This window comes from Orcinus orca, chromosome 11 (genome assembly GCF_937001465.1).
Source record: "Orcinus orca chromosome 11, mOrcOrc1.1, whole genome shotgun sequence".
Taxonomy (NCBI): Eukaryota; Metazoa; Chordata; class Mammalia; order Artiodactyla; family Delphinidae; genus Orcinus; species Orcinus orca.
In genome coordinates, this window is record NC_064569.1 from 56093569 (window position 1) to 56116327 (window position 22759).

The 22759-nt window shown below is 36.0% G+C and overlaps 1 protein-coding gene across 3 annotated transcripts in view; it reads left to right on the forward strand.

Annotated features, from left to right (window-relative positions):
* Positions 1 to 18569, forward strand: part of RAB3IP (RAB3A interacting protein) — a 167626-nt gene extending 149057 nt beyond the window's left edge. For 2 of the 3 annotated variants that reach the window (XR_007470348.1, XR_007470349.1), the window contains exons 5-12: positions 2189 to 2266; positions 2932 to 3135; positions 7655 to 7783; positions 9030 to 9142; positions 12612 to 12711; positions 13072 to 13141; positions 15923 to 16244; positions 17340 to 18569. Coding sequence is in view for 1 of the 3 variants with exons in the window: in XM_049694991.1 (XP_049550948.1) it covers positions 2189 to 2266; positions 2932 to 3135; positions 7655 to 7783; positions 9030 to 9142; positions 12612 to 12711; positions 13072 to 13141; positions 17340 to 17422 (777 nt within the window). In the remaining 2 variants the exon portion in view is untranslated. The remainder of the gene's footprint in view (positions 1 to 2188; positions 2267 to 2931; positions 3136 to 7654; positions 7784 to 9029; positions 9143 to 12611; positions 12712 to 13071; positions 13142 to 15922; positions 16245 to 17339) is intronic. The other variant, XM_049694991.1, reaches the window with a different exon arrangement.
* Positions 18570 to 22759: the final 4190 nt, after the last annotated feature.

Genomic DNA, 22759 nt, shown 5'->3' on the forward strand with positions numbered 1-22759 from the left:
ATGAAAACTATATGAAGCTCATATTTCAGTGCCCATGAATTTTTATTGGAATGGCCTCACTCATTGTTTTACTGTCTATGGCTGCTTTCACACTGCAGCAGCAGAGTTGAGTAGTTACAATAGAGACCATATGGCTTACAAAGCTCAAACTTCTTACTATCTGGCCTTTCTAGAAAGTTTGCTGACTTCTCATATAGATGATACTTATATCATTTTTCATTTTCAGAATGAGAGTGATAGAAAAGTTTTCAAACTTTTTTGAATATATCCTTTGATGTCTTTTGTCAATTTGCTAAAACCTATGAATTATCATTTTAGATACTGCTCCTGCCTCATTCTAGCTCTTTTCTCTTTCCTTTTTGGACTCCAATAACATGTATGTTATACCTTTTCAATGTATCCCTTATATCTCTAGGGGACAAGTCACCCCAAATCCCAGCTCACTTTCCTGGATTTACCTGTTCTCCTGGATCTTGGTCCCCTGATTCTTCACTCTTTTGTTAGCTCTCTAATGTCTTCAAACACATTTTTAAAAAATGTCCCACTTTTAAAAATTGTTCTCTGTAGGAAGTTTGTTTCAAGTTGCATAGTCCGCTATTTATGAAACCAGAGTCCATTTCCAAACATTTAAACAAATATTCTCTCCTTAGCACGAGTTACTTCTGCATTCGTAGTTTAAATGTCACTTATCTTGGTGGGTCAGATAGATATGTTTATTATTTTGAAACTACCTGTCAAGTAGTGTTTTATTGACAGCGACATCACAGAAAAATCTAGCACAGCTGAAACATTTGTTATTTTTAAAAGAAAAATGCTTACCTCATTATTAAATTTGATAGCTCTTACAGACTTTGACACAAGATAACCAGCATAATTGTGCATGGCATATTCTCACAGTTAATCTCATTATAAAGCATTGATAGTAAAGCTTCTCTTATTTAAAATAATATAATCTGTAAACTCACATTCATGGGCACATTCAAGCTGCAGTTCATTACAGTACTCTAAGAGCAAATGGACAAATGGGAGTGCCACCGTGGAATTCTGGTGTGGAGAACTTCTACTCTCCCCTGAACAGTCAACAGACCTCGTGAGGGTTCTGTTGTCAAATGATTAAATGTCTTTGAAGCTGATTTCCTTCCTTCCTTCCTCCTTCCCTCACGTCCTTCCTTCTCATGAACTGTAAACTGAAGTTCTAAAATACATGTTCTTAAATCCTGGGGGATTATCTTGAGCACCCTGTATACTGTTCCAGTCTATTCTTACTCTTTATAGGGATTATTCCATACAGGAGAGTAAGCTTTTTAAAGTACAAGTAAGATCATGTCACTCTCTTCCTTAAAAAACCATAAGGCTTCATAGTGGATTTAGAATAAAATCCAGAATTTGTACTCAGATATTTTATTTGATTATTAGAGTGTAATCAGAATGTAAGCTCCTTAAGAGCAGGGACCTTGTCTCTTTTCCCAGTGTATTATCAGCACCTGGAACAGTACCTCATGAAGAGGTGTCATGACTAAGTGTTTGATGAATAAGTGATATATGAATAAAGGGGAATTAAATACCTAGAGTTTCATATTTGTGGTACTGAAAAGTTATGATCTTATTAAAGAGTTAACTCTGATTTGCCTTTTTATATTGCTCTGCACAAAATTGTCATTTAATATCATTTTGTGAATACTTTTATTGGAAGCTCTAAGGTTTCTCAACTGTTATTCCTATAAACTGCAACATTATTGATGTGTTAGTATTTTTACTTGTCCCTTCTGTATGCTTTTGCTGTGGGTAGTAATATGAATGAATTGTGTGTGTGTGTGTGTCTGTGTGTCTGTGTGTGTGTATATACCAAATTATAAAAACCTAACTGCAAAGAAGTTGGATTTGACATGTGGGTTATGTGTTTTCCTTCATCACATTTGCAGTCCTTACACAGGGATTGATCAGAATGATCAAACTCAACTTGGCTGCCTCAGTGGTAATAGATACTAAGAGAAGGTACCTATTCCTTATTCCTAGAAGTTGGTCTGGCTGATGACAACTGCTATTTCAGCAGTTTACACTGGATACTTAATTTTAGGCAAAATTTTGTTAGTGTATCTTTGCCTCAATCATAGACACATGTTGAAAGATTTTTGAAAACAAATGCTAAATACTTTGTTTCCAAAATTTGAGATGTTAACTTTTTCAGGAAGCTCATAAGATGGTGAGAGAAGCAAATGTCAAGCAGGCAACAGCAGAAAAACAGCTAAAAGAAGCACAAGGAAAAGTAAGTTGCTGCTGCTTTTAATACTGTAAAATGTAAAGAAATTAGTGATTACTATTTTAAAAATACCTTAACATTTATTGGATTTGTTCTGATTATAAAAGCAGTGCTTACTTTAGAAGATTTTTAAAACTACAGGAAACTATAAAGAAGAAAATAGCTACTACCTATATATAATTAATAATGAATGTTTGGTGTCCATTTATATTAGAAGCAAATGATTTAACGCCTTGTGAATCACATGTATTATCAAAAGGGTTACATAATCACATTTTAAAGTTAATATTTATTTTCTTAATTCACTAAAAAAAAGCCAACTGAAATGTTATTAGATTTTACTATTTTAGGAACGAACAGCAACTAATCATAAGCTATTTTTTAATATATTTTGAAGATTTTGAAAATTCACATAAGTGAAATGTTAGACATTTTGATAATTTAAAAAATTCCATCTGATGTGAATAGCAGCTGAATCCAGACTGTATGGAAACATCAAAAAACTTGGTTTAAAAAAAAAAACCATTTGGTTTTACTTTCCTTTTATTAATCCATAGGAAATACAGATTAAACTTATATTTCATCTTTGAAAGTAACCGAATTGCTAACATTTAGCTGCATCTGTCATAAAACATATTCAGTGTATGTGACTGTGTTGATTTCTTTTCAAGATTGATGTACTTCAAGCTGAAGTAGCTGCATTGAAGACACTTGTATTGTCCAGTTCTCCAACATCACCTACACAAGAGCCTCTGCCAGGTGGAAAGACACATTTTAAAAAGGGGCATACAAGAAATAAAAGTACAAGCAGTGCTATGAGTGGCAGTCATCAGGACCTCAGTGTGATACAGCCAATTGTAAAAGACTGCAAAGAGGTAACTCGTCCAGGACTGTCCCCTCTGACTCTGTTGATACTTACTAATTCTCATCACTGAGGTGTTGGTTATGATTTTTGCCAGCAAAATTTTTAGTACAAAATATTCAGTATTAAGATGGGGGAGGCATTATCTAGAGCTGGCTGCTTTCAGGGATTCTTCATTTCCCTTCTGTACCTGGCTGACTTTGGAGTACCTGCTGGAAACTTGGTAAGTTTCTTAATCTCGATGTTTCATTTAGGGAGCAAACTGTCATGTGTTGTATAAAGGAGAGTGGGTGGCTTTAATGATATGACTAGTCAAAATTTATTGCTAGGGTGCTCTAGCAAAATATGAATATAAGAATGTGAAAATATTTAGGTGGTTTTCTTGAAGAATGGCACATTGCTTTTACTTAAATTCTGGGAGAAGCAGAATTTTGTATCAGTAAGGTAGTCCTAGAGTTCAGATAATTAAGCAACAAAAAATAGAACTAATGGTAGCCGTATCATTTTAAAAGATATGTTATAAAGATAACTGAGATAATAACTGGAAATATTTTGAGGTTTTTTTTTTTTTTTTTTTTTTTGCGGTACGCGGGCTGTTGTGGCCTCTCCCATTGCGGAGCACAGGCTCCGGACACGCAGGCCCAGTGGCCATGGCTCACAGGCCCAGCCGCTCCGTGGCATGCGGGATCTTCCCAGACCGGGGCACGAACCCGCGTCCCCTGCATCGGCAGGCGGACTCTCAACCACTGCGCCACCAGGGAAGCCCCTTTTTGAGGTGTTCTGAGTAAAATAGTTTTTACTTACATATGATGAGAAAACATTTCCAAGGGGATTGATCACTAATTAATGAGCAGCCTTCTCCCATTTTTTTCTTAAAAACTATATTTTACATTGTGAATTCAGGTTCATCATTATTCATTAAGAAGCTGTGTGTGCTTGTTCAGATTTTTGCATGGAAGCCAGGAGTTTATTAAATTGAATAACCAAGGTTGTTACTTATTTTAATTGAATTGCATTTTTAGTTATTAATAAAAAGGATGCTAGTGAGAGAGAAGTTCAGTACTTGGTCAAATCTGAATGTGACAAAATCTGAAATTCACATTGGTTTCTATTAAATATTTAAGAAGCTTTTTTAGTCATAACTTTAATTCTGATTTCTTTTAATTTAGATAGTATTTATTTTTTGGCTGCGTTGGGTCTTCGTTGCTGTGCGCAGGCTTTCTCTAGTTGCAGCAAGCAGGGGCTGCTCTTCATTGTGGTGCTCAGCCTTCTCATTGTGGTGGCTTCTCTTGTTGTGGAGCACAGGCTCTAGGCGTGTGGGCTTCAGTAGTTGTAGCACGTGGGCTCAGTAGTTGTGGCTCATGGGCTCTAGAGCGCAGGCCCAGTAGTTGTGGTGCACGGGCTTAGTTACTCCACGGCATGTGGGATCTTCCCAGACCAGGGATTGAACCTGTGTCCCCTGCATTGGCAGGTGGATTCTTAACCACTGTGCCACCAGGGAAGCCCTAGATAGCATTTTTCATTGCTTGGTACAACTTGTATTTTTGCTATGGTTTCTCAGTGTGTGTAATTATGTACCTTTTTTCCCTATTGTCTACACTAAGAAAATTTAAATATTTTCTCATGGAAAATTTTAAAGTTTTGTTTTTAATTTACAAAATTCCTTAACATATGAATAGGCAGTATATAACTTTTTGCTTTCCACATATATCCTGTTTTCTGATACATGTGAAAAACTTGTCAAATAGTTTCATTAGACAGCGGAAACACATAAATTTGACTTGTGTAAGTCTTAGAAAACGATCTAACAATTGGAAGGAAAATGAAACATGTCCATGTTTCTGCAGAAAATGTGATGGGGGCATTTGGTCATAACGTATCTTCTGAAAGCATTTAAAACACACGTGCATGCATGCACACACATGTAATGAGGCAAGGCTTTGAGATCAAGTCACCCAGATGTCAACTTTTACTGATTTCTTGCTCTGTAACCTTGGTCAAGTTATTTTATTTCTCTAAACCCTAGTTTCCTTGTCAATAAATGGAGATTATAATATTTATCTTGCTCAGCTTTTAGGATTAAATGTTTGTGAAGTGCTTACCATAGTTCCTGACAGAGTCAGCTCTTAATAAATTAATTACTGCCTTTAATCTAGAATCTTTCCTTAGAACACTACTTACCTACTTTGAGCTTTATATCCATCAAAGGGTAGACTTTACAAAGAAAGTGAATTTGAAAATGTAAGTATTACTTATCTGCTAATATTTTTATCCTTTCACCTTTAGCTTTGATTCAAGGAATTTATGGATTGGGATGAAAAATATTCACATTGAGATTGCCATTATACACCTTAAAGGAAAGTCTGTAGGAAACCTGGGGTACAGTCAGCCTTTTGTTACTTTTGTGTAGACTCCCTGCACATCTGATTGAGCTGTGCTAGAGGCCATAGCTGCAGTCAGTGCTTCATTTATAGTGTATCCAGTGCTTCTGGCTTAGAGTGCCAGGCGAGTGAGAGACACTACTCTGTGTTTGGGTGGCTGTGGGTGGATGTAGCTTTGTATGTTGACAGGTAGTGTTGAGCTGGGCTGAGGGAATCTGTAGAGAAGAATACTTGGGAAAATTTATTAAATTGGATGGGTAGAGAAAGGACAACTGGAAGAGTGAATAGGAAGGTGGGTGCCAGCCTGGATTATTACAGATAATTCAGATGGTAGATACTGGATGTTGAAATGCCAAAACAATCTAAATAAATGTTATATTTTAAGATAGTCTATTTAGGAGGCTATGTGTGTGCTGCTTTTAGTCTTGCAGCTTATACAGTAAATATTTTGGAAATTCTTTTGGAAATGCCTTAAGGTAATAGCAGAAGAATTGGTGTCACTTTTGACCCCAAACGAGGTTTCACGGTTTAGTCAGTCTCTGTTTATTCAAACATGTTATTTTTAAATTCTTTTTTTTAATTATTTAATTAATTTATTTTTGTGTGCGTTGGGTCTTGGCTGCTGCGCGGGCTTGCTAGAGTTGCAGCGAGAGGAGGCTGCTCTTCGTTGTGGCACGCAGGCTTCTCATTGTGGTGGCTTCTCGTTGCGAAGCATGGGCTCCAGGCGCACAGGCTCAGTAGTTGCGGCGCACAGGCTTAGTTGCTCCGCGGCACGTGGGATCTTCCCGGACCAGGGCTTGAACCCATGTCCCCTGCATTGGCAGGTGGATTCTTAACCACTGCGCCTCCAGGGAAGCCCCTCAAACACTTTATTTAATTAACTTGGCTCCCAATTACTTTTTGATTATTTTCACAAAAGACTTATCATCTTTTGTATTCAGAACAGTGTGCACTTGTATCTTTTTTTTTTTAATTTTTTTTTGCGATACGTGGGCCTCTCACTGTTGTGGCCTCTCCCGTTGCAGGGCACAGGCTCAGCGGCCAAGGCTCACGGGCCCAGTCGCTCCGCGGCATGTGGGATCTTCCTGGCCCGGGGCATGAATCCGTGTCCCCTTCATCGGCAGGCGGACTCTCAACCACTGCGCCACCAGGGAAGCCCTGCACTTGTATCTTAAGGGGAGCCCCAACATTGCTATTATTTTTTTTTGGCGAGGTGGATAATAGTAGTGTCCTTGGACACCATAGTGGATACATTGAAAAGCGCCAGCTAGTCATTTGGGAGTTTGGATTGTTTTTTTAAAAGAAAAATTGCGGGGCTTCCCTGGTGGCGCAGTGGTTGAGAGTCCGCCTGCCGATGCAGGGGACACGGGTTCGTGCCCCGGTCTGGGAGGATCCCACATGCCGCGGAGCAGCTGGGCCCGTGAGCCATGGCCGCTGAGCCTGCGCGTCCGGAGCCTGTGCTCTGCAACGGGAGAGGCCACAACAGTGAGAGGCCCGCGTACCGCAAAAAAAAAAAGAAGAAGAAAAGAAAAATTGCTGCAATGGAATATTACTCAGCCATAAAAAAGAATGAAATATTGCCATTTGTAGCAACATGGATGGACCTAGAGATTATCATACTAAGTGAAGTAAGTTAGAAAGAGAAAGACAAATATGATATCACTTATATGTGGAATCTAAAAAAAGATGCAAATGAATTTATTTACAGAACAGAAACAGACTCACAGACGTAGAAAACAAACTCACGGATACCAAAGGGGAAAGGACGGGGGAGGGATAAACTAGGAGTATGGGATTAACAGACATACATTACTATATATAAAATAAACAACAAGAATTTACTGTATAGTACAGGGAGCTATATTCAGTATCTTGTAATAACCTATAATAGAAAAGAATCTGAAAAATATATGTATAACTGAATCACTTTGCTATATACCTGAAATTAACACAATATTGTAAATCAACTATACTTCAGTTAAAAAAAAAGAAAAATTACAACTGTGTATTATAACTAATCAAGAATGGTTCAATTATTATTTTAAATAAAGAGTATTTCTTTTTCAGTAATATTTAAATTAGGTTTCAGTTTTATAAAGTTATTTTATGTTTGTACTTCTTAAAAAGTTATTTTGTGTTTTCTTTTGTCAGGCTGACTTATCCCTGTATAATGAATTCAGATCTTGGAAGGATGAGCCCATAATGGACAGAACATGTCCTTTCTTAGACAAAATCTATCAGGAAGATATTTTTCCATGTTTAACCTTCTCAAAAAGTGAGGTAATTAAAAACACATTTTAACAGAAATGCATTAGAGTTGTTCCTATATCTTTTACTAAGTCATGTTACATATTTTAATATCTCTTACATAAATAAGTTATAAAGTGTCATATTTTACCATTTTATCCGTTCCATATTAGGATCGTAATAATTTCTTGGCATTCACTTACTGAACCTCTTTCCTTATTTGAGCAGAGGATCACTTATGCTGCAGTGTGTTGCATTGGAGTGAAGTATTAAATATGTAAGGGGGTAGGACTTAATTTTTAGTCCAAGGTTCAGTGCAAGGGAAGTTATGTACACTCTAAAGTGTTTGTTGGGTTTATCTGTATGTGATTAAAAAGAAGTCCTATTTAGTTTCTTCATCTTTAAAACGGGGAAAAAATGCCTTCCTTGCCTGTGTCACAGGATTGTTAAGATAAAATGAAGTGAATTAAGTAGATAGAAAAATTTTTTTTTAAAATACTACACGGCAGTATACAAATGTAAGGTCATAATTTTAATTTGTTCTTACATGTGGAAAGTTTGTCTACAAATATCCTGTTAATCAGTGTTTGAGAAAGTTAATCCTAAGAGTCTTTTGTTAAGTCTTTAGAGGATTTAATTATATAACACTGCTTGTAAGGAAAAGTTAAGATGAACAGTAAAATGCTTTTGATATGTAGATATGTCAGTCATTGTGGCTCTGGTTTTAGGTAGGCTGTTCAGTATGAGTAATCTTGCCAGAATGAAATTTGTCTGTTTCATCAATTGTTTATCAGTTACTACTGTCTCCATCTGGGCATTTAATATTTGATAACTCAGTTAATTCTTTTGTAGACTCTTGTGCACATAAATACATGATCAGTAAATATATAGCTATAATTAACACATATTGCTGTGTTATGAATGACCAATAGGAAAAAATAATGCATAAATTTAGCAAAATAAAGCCTTAGGATATTCATTGTGAAGTGACGTAACCAGTGGATGTTAATTGTGGGTAAGGGGTGGCGTGGAATTAATGTCTTTAATCTCCTTCTAGATAATAAAAGTTATTTAGCTATAACTGAATTGCCTTTCATAACAATGTTTGAATTATAAAAGAATTCAAACCGAGATTATGTGGTTTCCTTCTTTTTCATTAGCTAAGGCAAATCTAGTGGACCTTGGGAGAAATAATTTTTAAAAACCAGTTTATTATAGAATAGAATTTTTATATTTTCCTGCCAGCATAGCATCTAATACTTCTTTGTTTTTTTTGAAGTTGGCTTCGGCTGTTCTGGAGGCTGTGGAAAACAATACTCTAAGCATTGAACCAGTGGGACTACAACCTATTCGATTTGTGAAAGCGTCTGCAGTTGAATGTGGAGGACCAAAGTATGTTTTCAAAACCATGTCTTAGGGAAGATACTGAGCTTTTAAAATTTTATGTGTTGTAGTTATTTAATATTTTCTGGTTTTAAATGTTAAATCTCTTGTCAGTTTTCTATTTAAAGTCTGTGCAGCCCAAAGACCAATCCCTGGGCAGTGTGGGGATTTCAAATTTAGCATCAGTGGAGAGCCCTTCTAATTACAAACGTATATGTGGGATCCAGGTAGATCAGGTGTTAGAAACTTCTTTAAAAACCGCATGTTATAATCCATTAGTTGATTATGAAATCTCTTTAGTGGGTCATAAGCAGAATTTTTGTTTGTTATACTTATATGTACAGCTGTGTGTTCTGGGCTTTTGTGTAAATTATTTCTTTTTGAGGCTTGCCATCAAAAATAGTTTGAGAAGACAGTGAATTAGACCAAGTCTTACCAAGCATGAAAACAGGGTACCAGAAGGCTTGGTTAGTCCTATCCTTTACTACTCTTGCTATAAAACTTTCTCACTTTGGTAAGTAAACAGCTCTGTCTCCCATATGTGAGAGATATTTGGCAGTTTTATACCTTCAGGGGTGACTCCCACACTTCGTAGCAGGGCAAGCTGTCTTCCAACTGGTCCTGGGAGGAGGAAAGACTGAAACCAACAGTACATAAAACGTTTGCCACAGCTGTTTAAAAAGTGACTTCAAAAGATTTTGAGGAAGCTGCTTAGTTGGTGGTGAAGAACTAGATCGGTATAGGGGACCGAAGAGCCCGAGAGAGCTCACAGCAAGCAATAATTGAATCCCATCAGGCCATTTTGAAGGCAGAGGAGGAAATAGCTGGTTGAGATTAACTACTAGGTCTGTTAAAGCCAGTCGTAGGAGTTGTGTAGTTCTTGTTTCCTGTTATGCACGTCACACTCTCAGCAGCATCACACAGTGTTGGTATTTGGGTAACTTAATCCTGTATTTGCTCTGTGAGCCACACGTCTACCTAGAGTTATGTCCTGTTTGACACTCCCCCATGCCACACCTGTAGTATGGTGGCCTCTGAATTTTGGGGAAGAGATTTTCATTCCTAAATTCTATCCTTCAACAAACACCTGGGTATTTTTATCCTGGTCATGAATACTTTTTGTACTTTTAGTTTCTATGTTATACCTTATTTTAAATATAGCAGTTTTTACTGTAGGATTTTAAATTTATACTTGCGTTATATATCACACATTAAACATGTGCAAATGATAACAAATCAGAGTCTCAGTTAAAGTAGGTTTTTACAGTATTTTTGTAAAATAATTATACAGATTAGGTTTAGAGAATAATTTACATCGTTAAGAATATTGTTGTTCTTGTGGGAATGGGGCCAGAAACCAAGGTGTTTGTGGTGCATATTGTGTGGAGAATACTAAAGAAGACGTTGTCCTCTTTTATGAAACGTGAAGTATGGCTCTTGTGGATGAGGTTATCAAGATGAACACTACACGAATGGCACAGTGCTCGGGGAATTTTGTGGAAGGCAAGATCATTCTACTGGTGGTGATCAGGGACTGTTCTTGGGATTTGATTTGATCTGGGCTTTTGAAGCATGGGTGGAATTGGGGAGATAAGGAACAGTACATATGACTGAATAAAGGAACAAGAAAACAGTGTGCTCAGAGGATGGTGAGTGTATGGAGAGGGAAGATGTGAAAAAAAGGAATTAGAGGTGACTGATTAGAGGGATACCGTGAGCTTTTGGAAATCAGTAGGAAGGGCTCTGATTTTGGAAACAAGATGATACGTCTAGATTTAGACACGTTGACATCCCTAAGTGAAAATGGCAAGCAAGGATTTGAAATGTTGGGACTAGAGCTGTTAAGGGATACTGAGGTAGTGTGGCATGTTAAAAAAAACATTGGAATTAGAGGTCAGAAGACTTAATGTTGAATCCTGGCTCAAATAAAAATATATTGGCTTTAGAAATGAGATAACTTAAACACTTTTTTATTATTTTAAAAGTTGATACTTAAAACCACTTTACCTGAGTCCTTTCAAAAGTAGAAAAATAGTAGACAAACAGGTATGTCTGCTTTCAAAAGGTGATTTTTATCAGTTTGATGGTTACTTTTTTCTCTTGTGTAAATTGTGCTTAAAATAGTATAGTTCCAAAGACTTTTACCACTTGTGCCTTAAATTTCTTGATTGTCTATCCTCCCCAAGCTAGTAGTTAGTGCTTTTAAATATTGTTATAGATCATTAAAGGAATTTTCTAATAAAGGAACAATGAGGCTAAATCTCTTTGAAAAGGTAAGAATTCTTTTGTGATTTGAATGGCCACTTCCAGAATTACCCTTTTAAATGCACATTCTCCGTGTGTTTGCTTAATATGGAGGCACATTTGTATCATATTTCTGGTAAGTATAGCTGAAAATTAACGTTCATTTAATATATTTTTCTTTATTATATAATTTATAATGTTGTATAAAATGCTATTGGCCACTTTATGTTACTTAGAGCTACACTAATTTTGCATTGCCAAGGAATGATAGCTATCTTCAGTCAAGCTTCTAATTTAGGAGGTTGACACCTGGGCTGCTGTGAGTCCAGCCTGATCCTGTTGAGCAGTGGAGTGACAGGTGGCCTGTCACTTAACCAACAGTCATTGAATGTCTGCTGTGTGCTGGGCCATGCTTGGTGCCAGGCATTTAAAGATGAATAAAATACATTTACTGTTCTCAAGAGGCTTTCAGGGGGACTTCCCTGGCAGTCCAGTGGTTAAGACCCTGCACTTCCAGTGCAGGGAGTGCAGGTTCAATCCCTGGTCAGGGAACTGAGATTCCACATGCCAAGTGGTGTGGCAAAAAAAAAAAAAAAAAAAAAAAGAGGCTTTCAGCCTAATCGCAGCCAGAAAGCCCTCATACCAAATTTTACATGTTGTAGTATTCAAAGAGAAAGGTTGGTATGTCTAAATGTAGTGTACCCTTGGTGTAATTGTTAAGATTCAGTGTATTTGTACGGTAGCTTAATTCCTTTGTACTTCTTAGGCCTAGGTGCCACGTTAAATGCATATGCATATATACCAACCCAACACACCAAAAAGTATCCCATCTGGAAGCTGTTCTCCTGCAAAGCTGTCAATAACATGTTTTGAGACCTAAGCAGTCACTTTTAAGTTTTTTTCAACTGAGAGAGAAGTTGAAGTCCCAATGGAAAGCTGAGAGCTGCCCTGCAGCTGATTACTCATTTGTAAATGTGCCCCAGGACATATATGAACACATTTAGCTTCTATTTCTAGAACCATGGTTAAAGCTATGTCTGTAAGCTTATACTAGAATGTAAGCCCCAAAGGGCAGGGCTTTTGTCTTTTTCATCATTATAGTCCAGCATCACAAAGTGCCTGGTACATGGTCGGTTCTAAGATATTAGTTGTCTTAATGAATATACAACTTGTCCAGAAGGTAGAGGCAAAATGCTTTTAATTTAAAAAACTAAAATTTATCCTTGTTTTACAGAAAATGTGCTCTCACAGGTCAGAGTAAGTCCTGTAAACACAGAATTAAATTAGGGGACTCAAGCAATTATTATTATATTTCTCCTTTTTGCAGATACAGGGTAAGTAATTTAACCACAAATTTCTTTTTTTAATTAATTTATTTATTTTTGGCTGCATTGGGTCTTTGTTGCTGCGCGTGGGCTTTCTCTAGTTGCGACGAGTGGGGGCTACTCTTCGTTGTGCTGCGCGGGCTTCTAGTTGCGGTGGCTTCTCTTGTTGCAGAGCATGGGCTCTGGGTGCGCAGGCTGCAGTAGTTGTTGCTCATGGGCTCAGTAGTTGTGGCTCAAAGGCTCTAGAGCGCAGGCTCAGTAGTTGTGGCGCACGGGCTTAGTTGCTCCTGATTAACCACAAGTTTTAATAAAGCTTGCTTTGATGTGAGATATTTGACTGTTTAACATTTTTTTTTCTTTTTGGCATAGATCACTTCTGTATGTAACTTTTTCACGTATATTCGATATATTCAACAGGGACTTGTGAAACAGCAGGATGGTGAGTGTTCTTAATTCATTATAAAATATTTGCATGAAATTCAGTAAAAAGTATGGAACATAATAGTAAGCGCAAGTCAGCTTTATCATTGGTACATTTATATTGAATCTCTTTTGTAGGTCTAATAAAATGTGTGAAGAATTTGGGAGCAAATGCATCTTTTAAACATGTTGTATTTAATCCTTATATTTGCCTCATTTTACTCTAATTTTAAGCAGGATCAGTTTTAACTTTTAAGGGGTATATGATAAACCAGATGGTAAGTGTGAGAGGAGCATAAAGCCCATTGAATTTACTCCTTAAGAAATAAAAATGAACAAGCTCTAGACATGGTCAGATTTATTTTATTTTATTTATTTTTTAATAGATTTTTTAGTTTTGGCCATGCCACGTGGCATGTGGGATCTTAGTTCCCTGACCAGGGATCAAACCCATGTCCCCTGCAGTGGAAGTGCAGAGTCCTAACCACTGGACCACCAGGGAATTCCCCAGATTTATTTTAATTACTGGAACCCACAAGGCACTAACAATAAATTTTTTTCTGTATTTTTCTACTATCATGTGTAAGTTAATAAAGCAGTCCTGAGCATAATTCTGAGTGGAATAAAGATGACTGTGTTCTAAATCAGCTGAGACATGCGGATGATATATCCAGGATAGTCAGCCCAGGACTCTGCTGGATATTTTTTAATGTAGTCTTTCATGGCATTTTTAATGTAGTCTTTCATGATTACTTATGGTTTTATAGCCGAATGTCTTAAATACCAGGCGTAGAAACTAATATGGCCTGACAGCTCAAAAGCAGTGTTTGTTTTGTGTTTTTTCTTTAAATATGTATCATTGTTTTAAAACAGAAATAGCAGATACTAGGCTAGGGACAAGTCCATGCCAATTTTGTATTTGAAGTTGTGGGAAATTTTCCTGTTTTTGTTTTTCTAAACATTGAAAATTTTCTTATACTTAAAAACTAGTAGATGCCTACTATCTTTCTGTCATGTAAACCAGTGAATCTTAATTCTTTGGAAAAATCAGTCGTGTTGATAAAAACTTAGTTTAGCGTTTTCAAGCTCTAGTACGTTGAAAATAGTCATTTATTTATAATCCCATATAATTAGGTTTTAATGCATAAAAGAAAAGAGGTGAAACCTGTCTCTAATTAACGTTGAATTTCAAAAGGCCACAGAGCATAAAAGCAGTCTTTAAACTATACAGTACTTTTTATGACTTTAATAAAATTTAAATCTTTTTTAATACCTATTGGTAGATAATATGATTTAAGCTGAAGAACAGATGATTTGTGTTGTCAAGCATATTTTTTCTCCTTGTTAAAAAAAGAAGTTTTATGTAAAAGAATGAAATTAGAGCACTCCCTAACACCATACACAAAAATAAACTCAAAATGGATTCGAGACCTAAATGTAAGACTGGACACTATAAAACTCTTAGAGGGAAACATAGGAAGAACACTCTTTGACATAAATCACAGCAGGATCTTTTATGATCCACCTCCTAGAGTAATGGAAATAAAAACAAAAATAAACAAATGGGACCTAATGAAACTTCAAAGCTTTTGCACAGCAAAGGAAACCATAAACAAGACGAAAAGACAACCCTCAGAATGGGAGAAAATATTTGCAAACGAATCAGCGGACAAAGGATTAATCTCCAAAATATTTAAACAGCTCATGCAGCCCAGTATTAAAGAAACAAACAACCCAACCCAAAAACGGGCAGAAGACCTAAATAGACATTTCTCCAAAGAAGATATACAGATGGCCAAGAAGCACATGAAAAGCTGCTCAACACCACTAATTATTAGAGAAATGCAAATCAAAACTACAATGAGCTATCACCTCACACCACTTAGAATGGGCATCATCAGAAAATCTACAAACAACAAATGCTGGAGAGGGTGTGGAGAAAAGGGAACCCTCTTGCACTGTTGGTAGGAATGTAAATTGGTACAGCCACCATGGAGAACAGTATGGAGGTTCCTTAAAAAACTAAAAATAGAATTACCATATGATCCAACAATCCCACTATTGGGCATATACCTAGAGGAAACCATAATTCAAAAAGACACATGCACCCCAATGTTCATTGCAGCACTATTTACAATAGCCAAGTCATGGAAGCAACCTAAATGCCCGTCGACAGACAAATGGTTAAAGAAGATGTGGTACATATATACAATGGAATATTACTCAGCCATAAAAAGGAACAAAATTGAGTCATTTGTTGAGACATGGATGGATCTAGAGACTGTCATACAGAGTGAAGTAAGTCAGAAAGAGAAAAACAAATATCGTATATTAACACATGGATGTGGAACCTAGAAGAATGGTACGGATGAACTGGTTTGCAGGGCAGAAGTTGAGACACAGTTGTAGAGAACAAACGTATGGACACCAAGGGGGGAAAACCGCGGTGGGGTGGGGATGGTGGTGTGCTGAATTGGGCGATTGGGATTGACATGTATACACTGATGTGTATTATATTGATGACTAATAAGAACCTGCAGTATAAAAAAACAAAAAGACAACTAATACTAAACTTTCTTTGGGTTATTTGTATGGAAATATGTTAATATAAATGTTTCAGACATTACATGAAATTTCTAAAAATCTTATCTGTGCTGCTATAATGTTATAAGTCATAATTCTAGTTATTACTTTAAAATGTATGTCTCAGAAACAACTAAATTTCCTTGTCAATTGCATTATTATGAACTTTCATCAGATCTTTAACCATGGTCATTTTTAAGTCTTTTGTCATTTACAGATAGTTCTGGGTGTACTCTGATGCTTTTGCAAAAATGTTCCTATAAAAGGGTTTCATCTTCAATGAATTCATGGAAAAGACTCTGACAAGTACAGGTTTCTGGTAACTGATCCATCCATACTGCTGAACTGAATGAATGAGCATTTTCAGAACTCTAATGGAAAACTGATGAATTCATAAAAGTGCTAACAAAAGGTCAAGATGGAAAAAAAAGTTACATGGGACTGAGTGAACTGATGAGGATGACTATAATTTTTGTGACTTTCTGTTTGAATAAAAAAAAAGAAAAGAAAAAAGAAGTTTTTGTAGGGAAGAATGAAAGGTACTCTACTTTGTGAAAACAGGAAGAAGGGATCATGAGTGGTTGTGGTGATGGTGATAAAAGTGATATCTTGTCTGGTTCCTCTTTCCCTTTCACTTCACAGCATTTGTTACACATTGTATACTGAGTGGGTTTGTAGTAAATTACTGTTAATTTTACAATCTGTTTATTATCTGTGCCTTGTGCTAAAAGGGATTTAAGGCAGTTAAATATAAAGCAGGGTTTCTCAGCCTTGGTACTATTATTATTTTAAACTGGATAATTCTTTGTTGTGGGAGGCTGTCTTGTGCATTGTAGGATGTTTAATAGCATCCCTGGGCTTTACTCACTAGATGCTAGTAATGAAAAATATATCCAGACATTGCCAAATGCACACCTGGGGACACATTCTCCCAGGTTGAGAACCACTGATCTAAATCAATCTAATCTGATCATATGTCAGAGAGAGACCTTTTATTATCTAAAACATAGAGCAAATTTCTTCCCACTTATAGAGGGGACTTTCAGAAGCACAGATAATTGAAATTTACAGTTCATCCTCTGCATTTATTTTTATTTCTAATTGAGCCATACACAGAATCTTTCCCTATTATTACTCACAAAGAATGTTACTAAGTTCTCTGGGCTGTCTCTTGTTTTCCTTTTTTTTTCCTGTTTACTCTGTTGGTTTTAATGAAAAGTGAAAAATGGCCAAGATACAGCAAACTATAGCAAGAAGATGCATAAGTTAGATAATAACTGTTGTGTAATTGAGCATTGAGTGTAGTTACTCAAGAAGGCAGCAGCATTGCCAGTTACTCAGGACATTGAGATGCCTACCTTCTTTTGGGCTAAAATGGTAGTCAGTCATTGAAGTATCTAACAAATCGTTGTAGCAAAATTGGTAAATACTGCTTATTTATTCGTAAAACTGGGATGCTCACAAGTACATGGAGAAGTTAGTGTGAAGCAGTGATAGCATGTCTAAGCATTAGGTACATCATTAGGAGATGCCCAACTGGCATTTCAGCTAATCTTAAATTTTCAGTGAAACAGATTAAAAATAATTAAGATAATAGTTTATGATTTATGTGTTTCTCTTTTCTGTTTGTATAGTTGATCAAATGTTTTGGGAAGTTATGCAGTTGAGAAAAGAGATGTCATTGGCAAAGCTGGGATATTTCAAAGAGGAACTGTGATGCTCTGCCTGGGACCGTGCATGAACCTCCCTGAAGACCTGGAAAATGACTGAATATTTTTATGGTTACTTCATATTTATTTCCTTTCAAGGAGTGGGTCCAAGACTTTTTCCCTCTTTTGCAAATTACACTGAAAAGTACTATGATTTCTTTTAAACTGACCTATGCTGTGTTTGCTTATTTAGTTGAACACACTATAAAGAATTACAGGTGTACTAGTGATTGTAATTTATAGTTGCAAAAAAAAAGCTAAATAAATAAATATTAGATTGAGTGTATTTTTGCTTTCTCTTCTAGCTCTGACATGATATATAGGGTCAGCTGAATATATTGAATTGTAGTTTTCAAACTTCATAGCAGCCTGCAAAAGACAAGAGAAGGGTAAGTGAACAGGATCAGCTTCCTTCCCCCCCCACTACAATGACTCTATTTTTGTCTGTTTTATATGTTAGGATTGAAAAACATTTTATTTAAAGAAAGATTTCTTCTGAAAAGAAAGTTACTTTTATTCATTCTGTTCTCTGTAACTTAAAGAATCCCTTTATTATGGTGATTAATAGAGGACAATCACATTTTATTCTAGAGATGCATTCTTGAACATCTTGATGTAGTGTATTTATACTTTACATACATTGAGCACTGTAGTAATCATTGAAAGGGTATAAAGATAAATTAGGAGTTTGATGTGTGCTCAGGGGAGTTGGAAAGGGTGTGGGTTGAAAGAGTGATACTTGCAAAGGATACACTGATCCCAGAGCCACTCGATCTGTCAGTTTCAAATTGTAAAACAAATGGTGTGCAAAAGCAAAAAGAAGAAATGAGAAACCACTTTAGTCCCTCCATCTAGAGAAAGCTACTCAATATTTTTGAAGAATAGACTTTCAGATATTTTCTACCTATGTGTGTACATTTCTGAAACAAAGTAGACTTTCTTTTTTTTTTACTTAAAAATTCTACAAATCTGGATCAATGTAAGGTTTTGATGATAGGATGTTAACTAATTGTGTTTGGACATTAGTTTGTTTTAAATTTCTTTTTCTTGTCATAATGCTGTGATGAGGATCCTTTTGTATACTTCTTGGAACATTGTTGGCTTATTTCCTTCATGTAGATGCCTAGAAGTAAAATTGTTGGGTCAAGCAAGGTACATGTGTGTTTTAAAATATTTGATCTGCATTGCCAAATTGCCATCTAGAAAAGTTGAACCAGTTTATATTCACAGCAGATGTGTGTGAGAGAACTGGTGTTCTGAAGGTGGTATTACTTTCAGTCCTGTCTCAAAGGTTTGGTCAGCCTTACGTATAGAAGACTCAGTCACCAGGATGGATGGAAGCGCACAGACAAAAGGATATTTGAGAATGGTATGGTAGAAACCATCATTACCATGCCCAGCTCAAGAATATGAAATTGAACATGAAAAGAAATTTGAAACTAGAATTTTATGTCTTGATAGTTCATGTGAGGGCATAATAAACGTGCTCAGACTTTCAAAGCTTCAGAAGATTTTCCACACAAAGATGCAAATTAAAAACACTTTGGGGGGACTTCCCTGGTGGCACACTGGTGAAGAATCTGCCTGCCATTACAGGGGACTCGGGTTCGAGCCCTGGTCTGGGAAGATCCCACATGCCACGGAGCAGCTAAGACCGTGTACCACAACTACCGAGCCTGTGCTCTAGAATCTGCGAGCCACAACTCCTGAGCCCACACGCCACAACTACTGAAGCCTGCATGCCCTAGAGCCCGCATGCCGCAACTACTGAGCCTGTGTGATGCAACTACTGAAGCCCATGCACCTAGAGCCTGTGCTCCACAAGAGAAGCCACTGCAATGAGAAGCCAGTGCACCGCGACGAAGAGTAGTCCGCACTCACTGCAACTAGAGAAAGCCTGTGCACAGCAACAAAGACCCAGCGCAGCTGGAAAAAAAAAAATTGGGGGAGCTTCCCTGGTGGTCCAGTGGTTAAGATTCCATGCTGCCAATGCAGGGGGCACAGGTTCGATCCCTGGTCAGGGAACTAGGATCCTGCATGCCGCATGGCATGGCCAATAAATAAATAAATTAAAAAAAAAAAGAAAACACTTGGAGAAAATACTAAAACTAAAAGAGAAACAAATCCAGGAGATGCTTTGAGATTTGGGAAGAAAAGTGATCAGATACGTAGAGAAAGTTTGTTGATAACTTTAAAAGAATAAAAAGTAAGGCTAAAGAAAATTTTAAAACTTCAGGTAGATCCTTAACAATCTAGAACTAAAATTCTTTACAATATCAACACAATGGGAATGGGAGAAGACCAGAGAGCATGGGGATATATTAAAGTTCTTGTTAGATGAAAAATGGAGATAATCAGTTAAAAGTGAAGAGACCAAGTAGAGAAAGAATATGATACGGAAATAAAAAGTAAGTAAAAATATAGTCAAGTTGGATTAAAGTATATGATAACAAAGCATAAGGACATGGAAATGTTGGAATAAAAGAATGGAAAAAAGATGCCAGGAAAATACCAAAAGAAAGCTAGAGTGGTTATACTGTTATCAGAAAAGAACATGATAGGACAAAAATATTATTAGACATAGAGTTGGGTTTTACATAATACTAAAAATTGAGTGCACCAAGAAGACTTAATGAGAAAATAGAAATAATAAAAATGGAGAAATTTAAAAATACTAAGAGCTGACTAATAATGAATATCAGAACTTACAAGGATACAGAGAAAGTGCTTCAAGGAAAAGTTTATAGCTTTAAATCCTTATTTATATTTTTAAAATGAGCTGAGTGTCCAATTAAGTTATAGGAGAACAAGATGAAGGAGATAAGAGCAGAAACAGAAAACAAGAATGCAGTAGAAGATTATCAAAGCTATTGAGTCTTTGAAAAGATGAACAAAATAGACGAAAATTTCTGGCAAGTTTATCCTGGAGAAAGAGAAAATGTACAAATAACCCATACTGGGAATGAAAAGGCCTATGTCACTGCACATACTAATGGATGTTATGAACAACATGGCAATAAGTTTCAAAATTTAGGCAAAAGGGAAAATTCCTAGAAAAAAATGTGTTATATTTTGGTTAAGAAGAAGTCAGAAGCCTGAGCAGTACTACTACTATTAAAGGAAAGGAAGTAGTTAGAAATCCTTCTGTGAAGAAAACTCTAGGCATAGGTGGTTTTACCAAACTTTATGGGTATTCTAATCTTAGATATATTCTGGAGAACAGAATGTCTCCTACATCAGAAACCAATATAACTGATAGTAAAACTAGATGGGGGCAATACAAAAAAGGAAAATTATAGGCCCGTTTTGTCGTGAATATATATGCAAAGGCAAACTGAATGTAATCTACTGAGCAAGTGGTGTTTATTACAGGAATACAGAGATGGTATATTAGAAAATTTATAAATATTTGCTGCATTTACAGAATAAAAGTGAAAAACCATCTGCTCAATAGATGGAGAAAAACATTTGATAAAAATACTCATTAATTAATAACTTTTAGTAATCTGTAGATGAAAGGGTACTTCTCAGCTTGGTAAAGGGTATCTTCAAGCATCCTATAATAAACATCACCCTAAGAGAGGAAACATTAGAAACATTCTCTTTGAAATGAACAACAGAATAAAGATGACCACTGTCTTCACTTTTATTCAGAATTGTACTATAAATGTTAGTGCAGCACCATGAGGAAGATAAAGATATTGGAAAGGAGAAAGTAAACTGTCATTATTTACTTATGATGTGATTATCTACATAGGAAATTTAAAACATCTTCCATCAAATTATTAGATGGCTAAATAAGGGATCAGTATATAATTGTGAATTATACTTACATACACCGACCTCAAACAATTAGAAAATAGACTTTTTAAGACCAAACAATTGCAAACATAATTCTAAAGTGCTAAGTAATCTAACCAAAGATTAGATTTGGTTAGATTACTGTGTAATCTGTATACAGACCTGTGTACAGAAAGTTAAATAACTTCACTAAAAGACAGTAAGGAGGACTAGATTGATCCTATGTTCATGGATAGAAAGACAATATGAAAGATGTTAATTCTCTCCAAGTTGATATATAGATTCAGTGCATCTCCAAACTAAATCCCAGCATTTCTCCTTGAATTGACAAAATGAAATTTATGTGACGCGGTGAAGGATGAAGAATGACCAAGGCACTTTTGAAGAAAAAGAAAGGAGGGATAATTTGTCCTGTGAGAAGGACTTCTTATAAGGCTGAAGTACTTAAGAGTGTGATGTGAATGCAGAAACAGGAAAAATGGCCAGTGGAATAGAATAGAGAGCCCCAATGCAGACCCATGCATAGGTGTAAATTTCACATTGACAGAGAAGGCATGGTAGATCAATGATAGGACTATTAAGCAGAGCTGACAAAAAAAGAGGAATATACAGAATTGGATCTCTTCTTCACACCATACATAAAAACAACTGTTTTAAGTGTCCTGAAACTTTAGAAATTTTGATGTAGAAAATATAGTTAAAACTATAGGTGAAACATATTTCAAAAACGTAGGTGAATATCTTCGTGATCCTGCTTTAAGAAGGACTTCTTAAACTGGAAGCAAAAGAGACCATGAAAGATAAATAAATGTAAAAGAAAATAGTGCGTTGTTATAAATTATTAATTTAGACATATTAAAGCCAAACTGTAAACTGTAAGAGGAAATTTGCAAAACTCATAACCAATATCGATTAATATTAAGAATATATACAGAAATTCTACAAATCCATAAGAAAAAAAAACAACAGAAAAATGGCCGAAAGACTGAAACAGGTCCTTCGCAGAATTGGAAGTGCATATGGGCCAAACACATATTAAGAGGTTTTCATTTCTGTTAATAATCAGATAAACTAAGTCAAGACCTCAGTGATATGTTTAAATTTATCCAACTAGCAAAAGTTAAAAAATGCAACACAGTCAAGTTTTGAAGAGAATTTCAGTCAACAGGATTACTCATATTGCTAATGGGAATGTTAATGTGTATCTACTACTGAAAAACCATTCATTTGAAAAGTTGAACATTAGTTGCCCATAGCCTAGCAATTCCACTTTTAGGCACATACTCGAGAAATAATTGCACAAAGTGTCCCAGAATACATATATAATAATGTCCTGGGAAAAACCCAAAGTCCATCTACAGGAGGGTAAAGTATTGTGTGCTCACATGGAACATAGCAACATAAATTGAATGAAAAAGTAAAACACTCAGAAGGCTACACATGGCATAATACTTTTCTCATGAAGTTCAAAAACTAAAACAATTGTTTAGGCATCTGTGTATATGAGACAAAACTATTAATAAAAAACCACAAGATAGTAATAA